Source organism: Pollachius pollachius (genome assembly GCF_949987615.1).
Source record: "Pollachius pollachius genome assembly, chromosome: 4".
Lineage (NCBI taxonomy): Eukaryota > Metazoa > Chordata > Actinopteri > Gadiformes > Gadidae > Pollachius > Pollachius pollachius.
The window spans coordinates 34,506,015-34,517,705 of record NC_136937.1 but is presented as its reverse complement, the minus strand read 5'-3'; the positions used below and the strand labels follow the sequence as shown (position 1 = coordinate 34,517,705).

At 54.3% G+C, this 11,691-nt stretch overlaps 1 protein-coding gene across 1 annotated transcript in view; it reads left to right on the top strand.

Annotated features, from left to right (window-relative positions):
* LOC307074280 (uncharacterized protein) overlaps positions 1-11,691 on the top strand; it is a gene marked incomplete at its 5' end in the record, with an annotated part of 17,760 nt that overhangs the window by 1,137 nt on the left and 4,932 nt on the right. The window contains 12 exons of the mRNA XM_079734296.1: positions 3,992-4,156; positions 4,438-4,506; positions 5,238-5,364; positions 5,483-5,664; positions 6,563-6,615; positions 7,060-7,099; positions 7,208-7,288; positions 7,579-7,671; positions 8,648-8,716; positions 9,176-9,343; positions 9,660-9,749; positions 10,828-11,037. Coding sequence (XP_079590422.1) covers positions 3,992-4,156; positions 4,438-4,506; positions 5,238-5,364; positions 5,483-5,664; positions 6,563-6,615; positions 7,060-7,099; positions 7,208-7,288; positions 7,579-7,671; positions 8,648-8,716; positions 9,176-9,343; positions 9,660-9,749; positions 10,828-11,037 — 1,347 coding nt within the window. The remainder of the gene's footprint in view (positions 1-3,991; positions 4,157-4,437; positions 4,507-5,237; positions 5,365-5,482; positions 5,665-6,562; positions 6,616-7,059; positions 7,100-7,207; positions 7,289-7,578; positions 7,672-8,647; positions 8,717-9,175; positions 9,344-9,659; positions 9,750-10,827; positions 11,038-11,691) is intronic.

Genomic DNA, 11,691 nt, shown 5'->3' with positions numbered 1-11,691 from the left:
ACATAGACACACTGATATAGGAAGAGAGAGAGAGACACAGAGACAGAGAGAGAGACAAACAGAGGGACAGAGAGAAAGAGAGAGAGAGAGACACACACAGAGAGAGGGAGAGAAAGAGAGAGAGACACAGAGAGAGAGAGAGAGAGAGAATGAGAGAGCAAGAGAGAGACACAGAGAGAGAGAGAGAGAAAGAGAGAGAGACACACAGAGAGACAGAGAGAGAGAGAGAAAAACAGAGGGACAGAGAGAAAGAGAGAGAGAGACACAGAGAGAGAGAGAGAGACACAGAGAGAGAGAGAGAGACACAGAGCGAGAGAAAGAGAGAGAGACACACAGAGAGAGGGAGTCATGATACTTTTTTAACTAAAGTATCGACAAGATACATTCCACAACAGGGTAATGAGTGTGTGTGTGTGTGTGTGTGTGCGTACGTGCGTGCGTGCGTGTGTGTGTGTGTGCGCGTGCGTGAGTGTGTGTACCCCACGGGGTGAGTCAACCTGTTTCCGTGACGACTGAGCGTCCGGTGAGCCCTGACAACGGACACTTCAGCCATATCGTGTTTTTGTGTGCGTACATCTTTGTGTAAACATGCACATGTTTGTGTACATGAATTGTGTGAGTCCTTATGTACATGAAGTGCGTGAGTCCTTGTGTGTAGAAGTGGTTGAGTCATTGTGTGTGGTAGTGTGTGAGTCCTTGTGTGTAGTAGAGTGTGAGTCCTTGTGTGTAGTAGTGAGTGAGTCCTTGTGTGTAGCAGTGTGTGAGTCTTTGTGTGTAGTAGTGTGTGAGTACTTGTGTGTAGCAGTGTGTGAGTCCTTGTGTGTAGCATTGTGTGAGTCCTTGTTTGTAGTAGAGTGTGAGACCTTGTGTGTAGCAGTGTGTGAATCCTTGTGTGTAGTAGTGTGTGAGTCCTTGTGTGTAGCAGTGTGTGAGTCCTTGTGTGTAGCAGTGTGTGAGTCCTTGTGTGTAGCAGTGTGTGAGTCCTTGTGTGTAGCAGTGTGTGAGTCCTTGTGTGTAGCAGTGTGTGAGTCCTTGTGTGGTGTGAACACGTGTTTCCATTGTAAGGCTTTCCTGAAAGTTGTTCATGTTGTTGCATGCATATGTGTTTGAATGTGTGTGTTTATACGTGTTTGTGTGTGTGTATGTGTGTGTGTGTGTGTGTATACATGTGTGTGTTTGTGCGTGTGTGTGTGTGTGTGTGTGTGTGTGTGTGAGTGCCCATGTACATGTAGGTAGAGGCCAGTAAAGTGTGGAATGTTGTGAGTGTTTGGGACAGAGGGGGGGAGGGAAGAGAGGAGAGGTGAGGAGAGAGGAGAGGACAGGAGAGGAGAGGAGGGGAGGAGAGGAGAGAGGAGGGGAGGAGAGGAGAGAAGAGAGGAGGGGAGGAGAGGAGGAGAGGAGAGGACAGAGGAGAGGATGGGAGGAGAGAGAGGAGAGGAGGTGGGAGAGGAGAGGAGGTGGGGAGAGGAGAGGAGGTGAGGAGAGGAGAGGAGGGGAGGAGAGTAGAGAGGAGAGGAGAGGAGGGGAGGAGAGGAGAGAGGAGGGGAGGAGAGGAGAGAGGAGAGGAGGGGAGGAGAGGAGGAGAGGAGAGGACAGAGGAGAGGATGGGAGGAGAGAGAGGAGAGGAGGTGGGGAGAGGAGAGGAGGTGGGGAGAGGAGAGGAGGTGAGGAGAGGAGAGGAGGGGAGGAGAGTAGAGAGGAGAGGAGAGGAGGGGAGGAGAGGAGAGAGGAGGGGAGGGGAGGAGAGGAGGAGAGGAGAGGACAGAGGAGAGGATGGGAGGAGAGAGAGGAGAGGAGGTGGGGAGAGGAGAGGAGGTGAGGAGAGGAGAGGAGGGGAGGAGAGTAGAGAGGAGAGGAGAGGAGAGGAGGGGAGGAGAGGAGAGAGGAGGGGAGGAGAGGAGGAGAGGAGAAGACAGAGGAGAGGATGGGAGGAGAGAGAGGAGAGGAGAGGAGAGGAGAGGAGAGGAGGAGAGGAGAGGAGGTGAGGAGAGGAGAGGAGAGGAGGTGAGGAGAGGAGTGGAGAGGAGGTGAGGAGAGGAGAGGAGATGAGGAGAGGAGAGGGATGGAGGTGAGGAGAGGAGGTGAGGAGAGGAGAGGAGGGGAGACTTTGGTTGGTTTGTGTTTCTACTCCAAACCAAAACATTTCTCCCAAGCTGACGTATGTGTGTGTGTGTGTGTGTGTGTGTGTGTGTGTGTGTGTGTGTGTGTGTGTGTGTGTGTGTGTACGTGTGTGTAACTGCTACATTGTTCACATGCGCCTCTACTTAAGGTATAAGGCCGTACTTATGGGCTGTGTGAGCACTGGGGGCCTCTACCGCCCCGGGCCCTGGCCCCCCCTACACAACACACCAGGGTTGGCGGTTCCATTCCCACTGGGCCCCTGCTCGGAATGCACCCCCGCCCGCTATCCTCAGAGGGCCTGTCCCAGACAGGGCCTTAATGACCTGTCTTACTGTCTAACCCCTACCTGCTCCTTAATGACCTGTCTTACTGTCTAACCCCTACCTGCTCCTTAATGACCTGTCTCTGTACTGTCTAACCCCTACCTGCTCCTTAATGACCTGTCTCTGTACTGTCTAACCCCTACCTGCTCCTTAATGACCTGTCTCTGTACTGTCTAACCCCTACCTGCTCCTTATTGACCTGTCTCACTGTCTAACCCCTACCTGCTCCTTAATGACCTGTCTCTGTACTGTCTAACCCCTACCTGCTCCTTAAGGACCTGTCTTACTGTCTAACCCCTACCTGCTCCTTAATGACCTGTCTAACCCCTACCTGCTCCTTAATGACCTGGGTACTGTCTAACCCCTACCTGCTCCTTAATGACCTGTCTAACCCCTACCTGCTCCTTAATGACCTGGGTACTGTCTAACCCCTACCTGCTCCTTAATGACCTGTCTCTGTACTGTCTAACCCCTACCTGCTCCTTAATGACCTGTCTCCGTACTGTCTAACCCCTACCTGCTCCTTAATGACCTGTCTCTGTACTGTCTAACCCCTACCTGCTCCTTAATGACCTGTCTCACTGTCTAACCCCTACCTGCTCCTTAATGACCTGTCTTACTGTCTAACCCCTACCTGCTACTTAATGACCTGTCTTACTGTCTAACCCCTACCTGCTCCTTAATGACCTGTCTTACTGTCTAACCCCTACCTGCTCCTTAGTGAGCTGTCTTACTGTCTAACCCCTACCTGCTCCTTAGTGACCTGTCTTACTGTCTGACCCCTACCTGCTCCTTAGTGACCTGTCTTACTGTCTAACCCCTACCTGCTCCTTAGTGACCTGTCTTACGGTCTAACCCCTACCTGCTCCTTAATGACCTGTCTTACTGTCTAACCCCTACCTGCTCCTTAGTGACCTGTCTCTGTACTGTCTAACCCCTACCTGCTCCTTAGTGACCTGTCTAACTGTCTAACCCCTACCTGCTCCTTAATGACCTGTCTTACTGTCTAACCCCTACCTGCTCCTTAGTGACCTGTCTCTGTACTGTCTAACCCCTACCTGCTCATTAAGGACCTGTCTTACTGTCTAACCCCTACCTGCTCCTTAATGACCTGTCTAACCCCTACCTGCTCCTTAATGACCTGGGTACTGTCTAACCCCTACCTGCTCCTTAATGACCTGTCTAACCCCTACCTGCTCCTTAATGACCTGGGTACTGTCTTACCCCTACCTGCTCCTTAATGACCTGTCTCTGTACTGTCTAACCCCTACCTGCTCCTTAATGACCTGTCTCTGTACTGTCTAACCCCTACCTGCTCCTTAATGACCTGTCTCTGTACTGTCTAACCCCTACCTGCTCCTTAATGACCTGTCTCTGTACTGTCTAACCCCTACCTGCTCCTTAATGACCTGTCTCTGTACTGTCTAACCCCTACCTGCTCCTTAATTACCTGTCTTCCTGTCTCACCCCTACCTGCTCCTTATGACCTGTCTTCCTGTCTCACCCCTACCTGCTCCTTGGTGACGGCCTCCTGTCTCACCCCTCAGTGCGGGTGCGTATCAGTGTGAGCGGGGACACGGTGGTCCTGCAGTTCCTGCTCCCCGACCCGGCGGCGGTGCTGGAGGGCTTCCTGCTGGGCTACGGCCGGCACCCCGGCGCCACCACCCTGGTCACGCTGCCCGCCCACGGCGCCCCCTACCAGCTGGAGACGGGTGAGGAGGGGGGGGTGCTCTCTGAAGGTCTAAAGGTGGAGGTGGGCGGGGCCCCAGGTGGAGGTGGGCGGGGCCCCAGGTGGAGGTGGGCGGGGCCCCAGGTGGAGGTCAGCAGGGACAATTAGAATGTGGGTGGGGCCCCAGGTGGAGGTGGGCAGGGCCCATGTGGAAGGGGCGGGACCAGTTGGAGGGCGGGGCCAGATGGAGGGGGCGGGGCCAGGTGGTGGGGGCGGTCCTGGGCCAACAGACCAGACGATGAGGAGCGATGGATTCTGTTTCAGAGGCGGAGCCAAAGTACCTGCTGGCCGTCAGACCTGTTCCTGGTAAACCTGTCGAGAAACACTGCACAGGTAGAGCTCTCTCTCTCTCTGTCTCTCTCTGTCTCTCTCTGTCTCTGTCTCTCTCTCTCTCTCTCTCTATCTCCCTCTCTCTCTATCTCCCTCTCTCTCTCTGTCTCTCTCTGTCTCTCTCTGTCTCTCTCTGTCTCTCTCTCTCTCTCTCTCTGTCTCTCTCTCTCTCTCTCTGTCTCTCTCTCTCTCTATCTCCCTCTCTCTCTCTCTCTCTGTCTCTCTCTGTCTCTCTCTCTCTCTACCTATCTACCATTTGACTACATCATAAATGTGTGTGTGCGTGTGTGTGCGTGTGTGTGTGTGTGTGTCTACATGTGTGTGTGTGTGTGTGTGTGTGTGCGTGTGTGTTTGTGTGTGTGTGTCTACATGTGCGTGTGTTTGTGTGTCTACATGTGCATGTGTGTGTGTGTGTGTCTACATGTGCGTGTGTGTGTGTGTCTACATGTGTGTCTACATGTGCGTGTGTGTGTGTGTGTGTGTGTGTGTGTGTGCGTGTGTGTGTGTGCGTGTGTGTGTGTGTGTGTGTATGTATGTGTGTGTGTGTGTGTGTGTGTATGCGGTGTGTGTGTGTGTGTGTGTGTGTGTGTGTGTGTGTGTGTGTGTGTGTGTGCGGGTGTGTGTGTGTCTACATGTGTGTGTGTGTATGTGTGTGTGTGTGTATGCGGGTGTGTGTGTGTGTGTGTGTGTGTGTGTGTGTGTGTGTGTGTGTGTGTGTGTGTGTGTGTGTGTAGGCGTGGTGGCCCTGGACCGCCCCCCCCTGGTGGCTGGCTCCCTGAGCCCCACGGCGGTGTTCCTCTCCTGGGGCCCCGAGACCCCCCACAGGGAGGGGGGCGTCATGGGGGAGTGTCTGGAGGAGGGGTGAGACACACACACACACACCACATGTAGACACAAACATAAACACACACACACACAAACACACACACACACACACCCACCCCCCCCCCCGCCCCCACCCTTCCTGTGTGTGTTGCAGGTTCTACACGGTGAGGTACCGCGGGCGGGGGGGGCCCTGGGCGTCCCAGACCAGCCCCACGGCGGCCGCTGTGGTGTCCAACCTGCGGCCCGCCTCCCGCTACGAGTTCAGGGTCCGCTCCACCAGGGGCCAGCGCCACGGGCCCTGGAGCCCCCCGGTGCTCCACAGCACCGGGCTGGGAGGTGAGGACCAGCCCCAGAGGGGCCACTGGGGCCACTGGGGCCACTGGGGCCAGAGGGGCCACTGGGGCCACTGGGACCACTGGGACCAGAGGGGCCACTGGGGCCACTGGGGCCACTGGGGCCACTGGGGCCACTGGGACCAGAGGGGCCACTGGGGCCACTGGGGCCTCTGGGGCCACTGGGGCCACTGGGGCCACTGGGACCAGAGGGGCCACTGGGGCCACTGGGACCAGAGGGGCCACTGGGGCCACTGGGACCACTGGGGCCAGAGGGGCCACTGGGGCCACTGGGGCCACTGGGGCCACTGGGACCAGAGGGGCCACTGGGGCCACTGGGACCACTGGGACCAGAGGGGCCACTGGGGCCACTGGGGCCACTGGGGCCACTGGGGCCACTGGGGCCACTGGGACCAGAGGGGCCACTGGGGCCACTGGGGCCACTGGGGCCAGAGGGGCCACTGGGGCCACTGGGGCCACTGGGGCCAGAGGGGCCACTGGGGCCACTGGGGCCAGTAGAATCACTAGAACCACTGGAACCAGTACAACCACTGGAACCAATGGAACCAGTAGGACCACTAGAACCACCAGAACCAGCACAACACCTGGAAACATTGGAACCAGTAGAAACAGTAGAACTACTGGAACCAGTACAACCACTAGAACCAGCAGAACAACCAGAACCAGTTGAACCACTAGAACCACTAGAACCATTAGGACCAGTAAAACCAGTATAATCAGTAGTACCAGTAAAACCACCAGAACCAGTACAACCACTTGAACCAGTAGAACCAGCAGAGCCACTAGAACCACTAGAACCCCTAGAACCAATAAAACCAAAACAACAGAACGTTGTTCTACAATAGAACTCGTAGATAATAGATGTCCGGTTCTCCTCACAGATGAGAACCGGAGGACAGCCGTCCAGATGGGGAACCCTCCGGCCGGCACCCTGGTGAGTACAGTCCGCCAGCAGGATCTGCATTCTGATTGGTCGGTGGGGGAATTGGGACCTCGATAGCATCATGTCGCGTCACATCCTGGTAGGTCATGCTATGTCATGCTAGGTCATGCTATGTCATGCTAGGTCATGCTATGTCATGTTAGGTCATGCTATGTCATGTTAGGTCATGCTATGTCATGATAGGTCATGCTATGTCATGCTAGGTCATGCTATGCCATGTTAGGTCGTGCTATGTCATGCTAGGTCATGCTATGTCATGTTAGGTCATGCTATGTCATGCTAGGTCATGCTATGCCATGTTAGGTCGTGCTATGTCATGTTAGGTCATGCTATGTCATGTTAGGTCATGCTATGTCATGTTAGGTCATGCTATGTCATGCTAGGTCATGCTATGTCATGTTAGGTCATGCTATGTCATGTTATGTCATGTTCCAGAAACCTTTGGGACCCCGGGCCATGTTCCCTCCAAGACCAGGTGAGACCCTGAGACCGCCGCACCAGACCCCCCTGAGACTGATCTGTGTTCTCTGATCTGGGTTCTATGTTCTCTGATCTGGGTTCTATGTTCTCTGATCTGTTTCAGCTCTTTATAACCGGACCCGCCCTCCCATCTCCTCTCTGATCAAACATCAGACCTTCCCTGGTTCCCCGCGGACCTCCTTCGGTGACTATCTCCTCCTGTCTCCTCCTCCTGTCTCCTTCTGTCTCCTCCTGTCTGCTCCTGTCTCCTCATTCAGAGCCTGGAGGCTGCTCTGTGATCCACTGGCTGGGTCTGCAGAGCCTGGAGGCTGCTCTGTGATCCACTGGCTGGGTCTGCAGAGCCTGGAGGCTGCTCTGTGATCCACTGGCTGGGTCTGCAGAGCCTGGAGGCTGCTCTGTGATCCACTGGCTGGGTCTGCTGGGTGAGGTGGTCCTGTGATGGCTGCCTGCTAACAGTCCCTCCTCTCTCCCCAGCCAATAGAGACCCGCTCAAACCACTGGTCCTCCCTCGCCCCGTTGTCTGGTCCCGGCCTCGCCAGGGTAAAAAGCATCCTCCACCCCTCCAGGGTAAACACCACCCTCCACCACCTGTTGTTGTTGTTGTTGTTGAGGTTCTGGTCCATCAGGAGACCTCCTGGTCTCCAGAGGTTCTGGTCCATCAGGAGACAGAGAAGATGGTCATGCTGTACGTATTGTCAGCTTGTTCTGATGCACGAGACAGGAGGACATTGGAATGTGGTGGATCCAACCCAGCTTGTGTTTCTAATGACCTCCCCGGGGTTTCTGTGAGTCGTAGGGGAGCATCCAACATGTTCCAACGTGGCGCTTCAGAAAAAAACACATTCATTAAACAAAGAAAGTAAATTTGCCTGAGGATTGAATAATTGGCTGAGAAACATCCTTGGCGAAGAAAACAAAATGATAACTAGCAGCAGTGTCCCTGAACTGCAAAATCTTGACAAAACCTTTAGCCATGGTACTAGTACTAGTACTGCAGCCAGAGTACTCTGGACGGTACCAGTCCTACAGACAGGTCAGATGGCACTCATACTACAGTACATGGCACAGCCATGGTACTCACATCATCCTAGTACTAGATGGAACTTGTACGTAGTTTGTGTTGTATGTATGTGTGCACTAGGTTTAGCTCTGGATCAATGTGTTGATTGGCAGAAGGTGGTCTCTTTTGTGAGGCGGGTCGAGGGGCTACAGATTCATGAAGGAGGGTTTCAGCAGGTTTTGCAGCAGGTGTTTGGCTGAGAGAAGGACACTGTCCACGGCATTAGATAAGGTATTCCCCTGGAACATTTAGCCACACTAGACGTTGTTCCCTGTTCTGTCCTCATAAAGACAAGGCACATCAAGAGGCACTGAGTCTGGTACCCAGAACCAATGCTCTATGCAGAGGAAATTATCTATACAGGATTACAGTAGAGTCTATACAGGTGTACAGTCTAGTCTATACCGGTGTACAGTTCGGCTTTATGTAGGAGTCCAGTTCCAGGTTTAGTTCTGACGTCCAGCTGTCTGTTCTCCCTTACAGGATATCCTGTCCGTCCAGCGATCCCAGTCGACAAGATCCCTAACCTGGTGGGCGAACCTGGAGACAAAGGTGAACCGCTGCGTCTGTGACCATTGATCGGGAGAACGCAGTGCAGCCTCTTCTCACTTTGCTCTTCTCGTCTGTATTTTAAGTTCCGACTTCTTTCTGCCTTCCACTCTTGTGCTGATACTGCGAACACATCTGAATAACGGCAGTATTGACCCATCGCAGAAAGGGTCAGCGTTACAGAGTGACACACTGCGACTCCCGCTGCATTCTTTCTGCTTCCCGTCGCTCTCCTACTCGCTCACCCAGGCACCAGACCTGAGCTGAGGTATCCAGAGCACCTCCACTGTGTGTGAACACATCTGACGCTGCTGATCTCCGGCTGTGTGTTGCCTGTGAGAGGGCGGCTCCGGATCAACTCCGGACCAACTCCGGACCAGATTCCCCGGAGCTCTTCCGGAGCTCATGTGTAAGAGGCCAATAAGCCGATGACCGAGCAGTTAGGATCTGTCTCCTGTGTAGACCAGCTCAGCCACTGGAAGCAGACGGAGAGGTTGTCGGGGGTGAAGCTCAACCTTCCCGCCGTGACGCCAAGGCCAAAGGGGCAGGAGGAGAGACAGACCACCAGGACCACCACCACCACCACCACCACCACCAACCCCACCACTAGCAGCACCACCAGCAGTATGGGTAGCCTTGTCCTCTAAATATACCTCCGCCATTATAGAAATAGTGCTAACATGTAACAATAAGGGCACATTAACAATGAACATGGTTTTCATGTAAACTACGGTTTCAGACGTAAACACTCAGTTAGCTGTGTGTGTTTCAGACGTATGCACTCAGCTAGCTGTGTGTGTTTCAGACGTATACACTCAGCTAGCTGTGTGTGTTTCAGACGTAACACTCAGCTAGCTGTGTGTGTTTCAGACGTAACACTCAGCTAGCTGTGTGTCTTTCAGACGTTAACACTAAGCTAACGATATGTATTTCCTCATCTCATCAGCCAGTAGATTTGAACTCTGGGAGGAGTCAGAGGTGTTCAGCTCTCAGCCCAACTCAGACCTGGATGCCCTGGGGAAGAAACGCTTCGTTGGTGAGGAAAGAAATACTGCTCTCTAACAGTATTTAAAGCCTGTTCTACATGAAGCCTGTTCTGTATAATTCATTCTAAATGAGACCTGTTCTATGTAGGACCTGTTCCATGTGAGACCTGTTCTAGGTAGGACCTGGTATCTATAAGACACCCTGACCTCCTGACTCCCCCCTGACTCCACCCTGACCTCCTGACTCCTCCCTGACTCCTCCCTGACTCCACCCTGTCTCCACCCTGACTCTAGCCTGTCTCCACCATGACCTCCTGACTCCACCCTGACTCCACCCTGACCTCCTGACTCCTCCCTGACTCCTCCCTGACTCCACCCTATCTCCACCCTGACTCTAGCCTGTCTCCACCATGACCTCCTCTCTCCACCCTGACTCCACCCTGACTCCATGACTCCACCCTGACTCCACCCTGACTCCACCCTGACTCCTCCCTTTTCTCCACCCTGACTCCTCCCTGACTCCTCCCTGACTCCTCCCTTTTCTCCACCCTGACTCCTCCCCTGACTCCTCCCTGACTCCACCCTGTCTCCACCCTGACCCTAGCCTGTCTCCACCATGACCTCCTCTCTCCACCCTGACCTCCTCTCTCCTCCCTGACTCCACCCTGACTCCTCCCTGACTCCTCCCTGACTCCTCCCTTTTCTCCACCCTGACTCCTCCCCTGACTCCACCCTAGCTCCTCCCTGACTCCTCCCTGACTCCTCCCTGTTCTCCACCCTGACTCCTCCCTGACTCCTCCCTTTTCTCCACCCTGACTCCTCCCCTGACTCCTCCCTGACTCCTCCCTGACTTCTCCCTGACTCCTCCCTGTTCTCCACCCTAGCTCCTCCCTGACTCCTCCCTGACTCCTCCCTGACTCCACCCTAGCTTCTCCCTGTTCTCCACCCTGACTCCTCCCCTGACTCCACCCTGTTCTCCACCCTGACTCCACCCTGACTCCTCCCTGACTCCACCCTAGCTCCTCCCTGACTCCTCCCTGACTCCACCCTGACTCCTCCCTGTTCTCCACCCTGACGTCCTGACTCCTCCCTGTTCTCCTCCCTGTTCTCCACCCTGACTCCACCCAGCCCCTCACGTGGTGTACAAGACGGACAAGAGGCCCGAGGAGCCCTGCTCCGTCACCTCCTCCCTCCACTTCTTCCCTGGAGAGAAGCCCGGCGAATCAGACGCCAAAACGCCACCCCAGGCCCCGCCCTCTAACCTCACTGTGGTAACGGTGGAGGGATGCCCCTCCTTCATCATCCTGGACTGGAAGAACACGGACAACCACACCCAAGGTTAGAGAACCACACCCAAGGTTGGAGAACCATATCCAAGGTTAGAGAACCACACCCAAGGTTAGAGAACCACACCCAAGGTTAGAGAACCATATCCAAGGTTAGAGAACCACACCCAAGGTTAGAAAACCACACCCAAGGTTAGAGAACCAAAGCCAAGGTTAGAGAACCACACCCAAGGTTAGAGAACCACACCCAAGGATTGAGAACCAAACCCAAGGTTAGAGAACCACACCCAAGGTTAGAGAACCACACCCAAGGTTAGAGAACCATCACCGGGTTAGAGAACCACCCCAAAGGTTAGAGAACCACACCCAGGTTAGAGAACCACACCCAAGGTTAGAGAACCACACCCAAGGTTAGAGAACCAAAGCCAAGGTTAGAGAACCACACATAAGGTTAGAGAACCACACCCAAGGATAGAGAACCAAACCCAAGGTTAAAGAACCACACCCAAGGTTAGAGAACCACCACCAGGTTAGAGAACCATCACCGGGTTAGAGAACCACACCCAAGGTTGGAGAACTATATCCAAGGTTAGAGAACCACACCCAAGGTTAGAGAACCACACCCAAGGTTAGAGAACCAAAGCCAAGGTTAAAGAACCACACCCAAGGTTAGAGAACCACACCCAAGGATTGAGAACCAAACCCA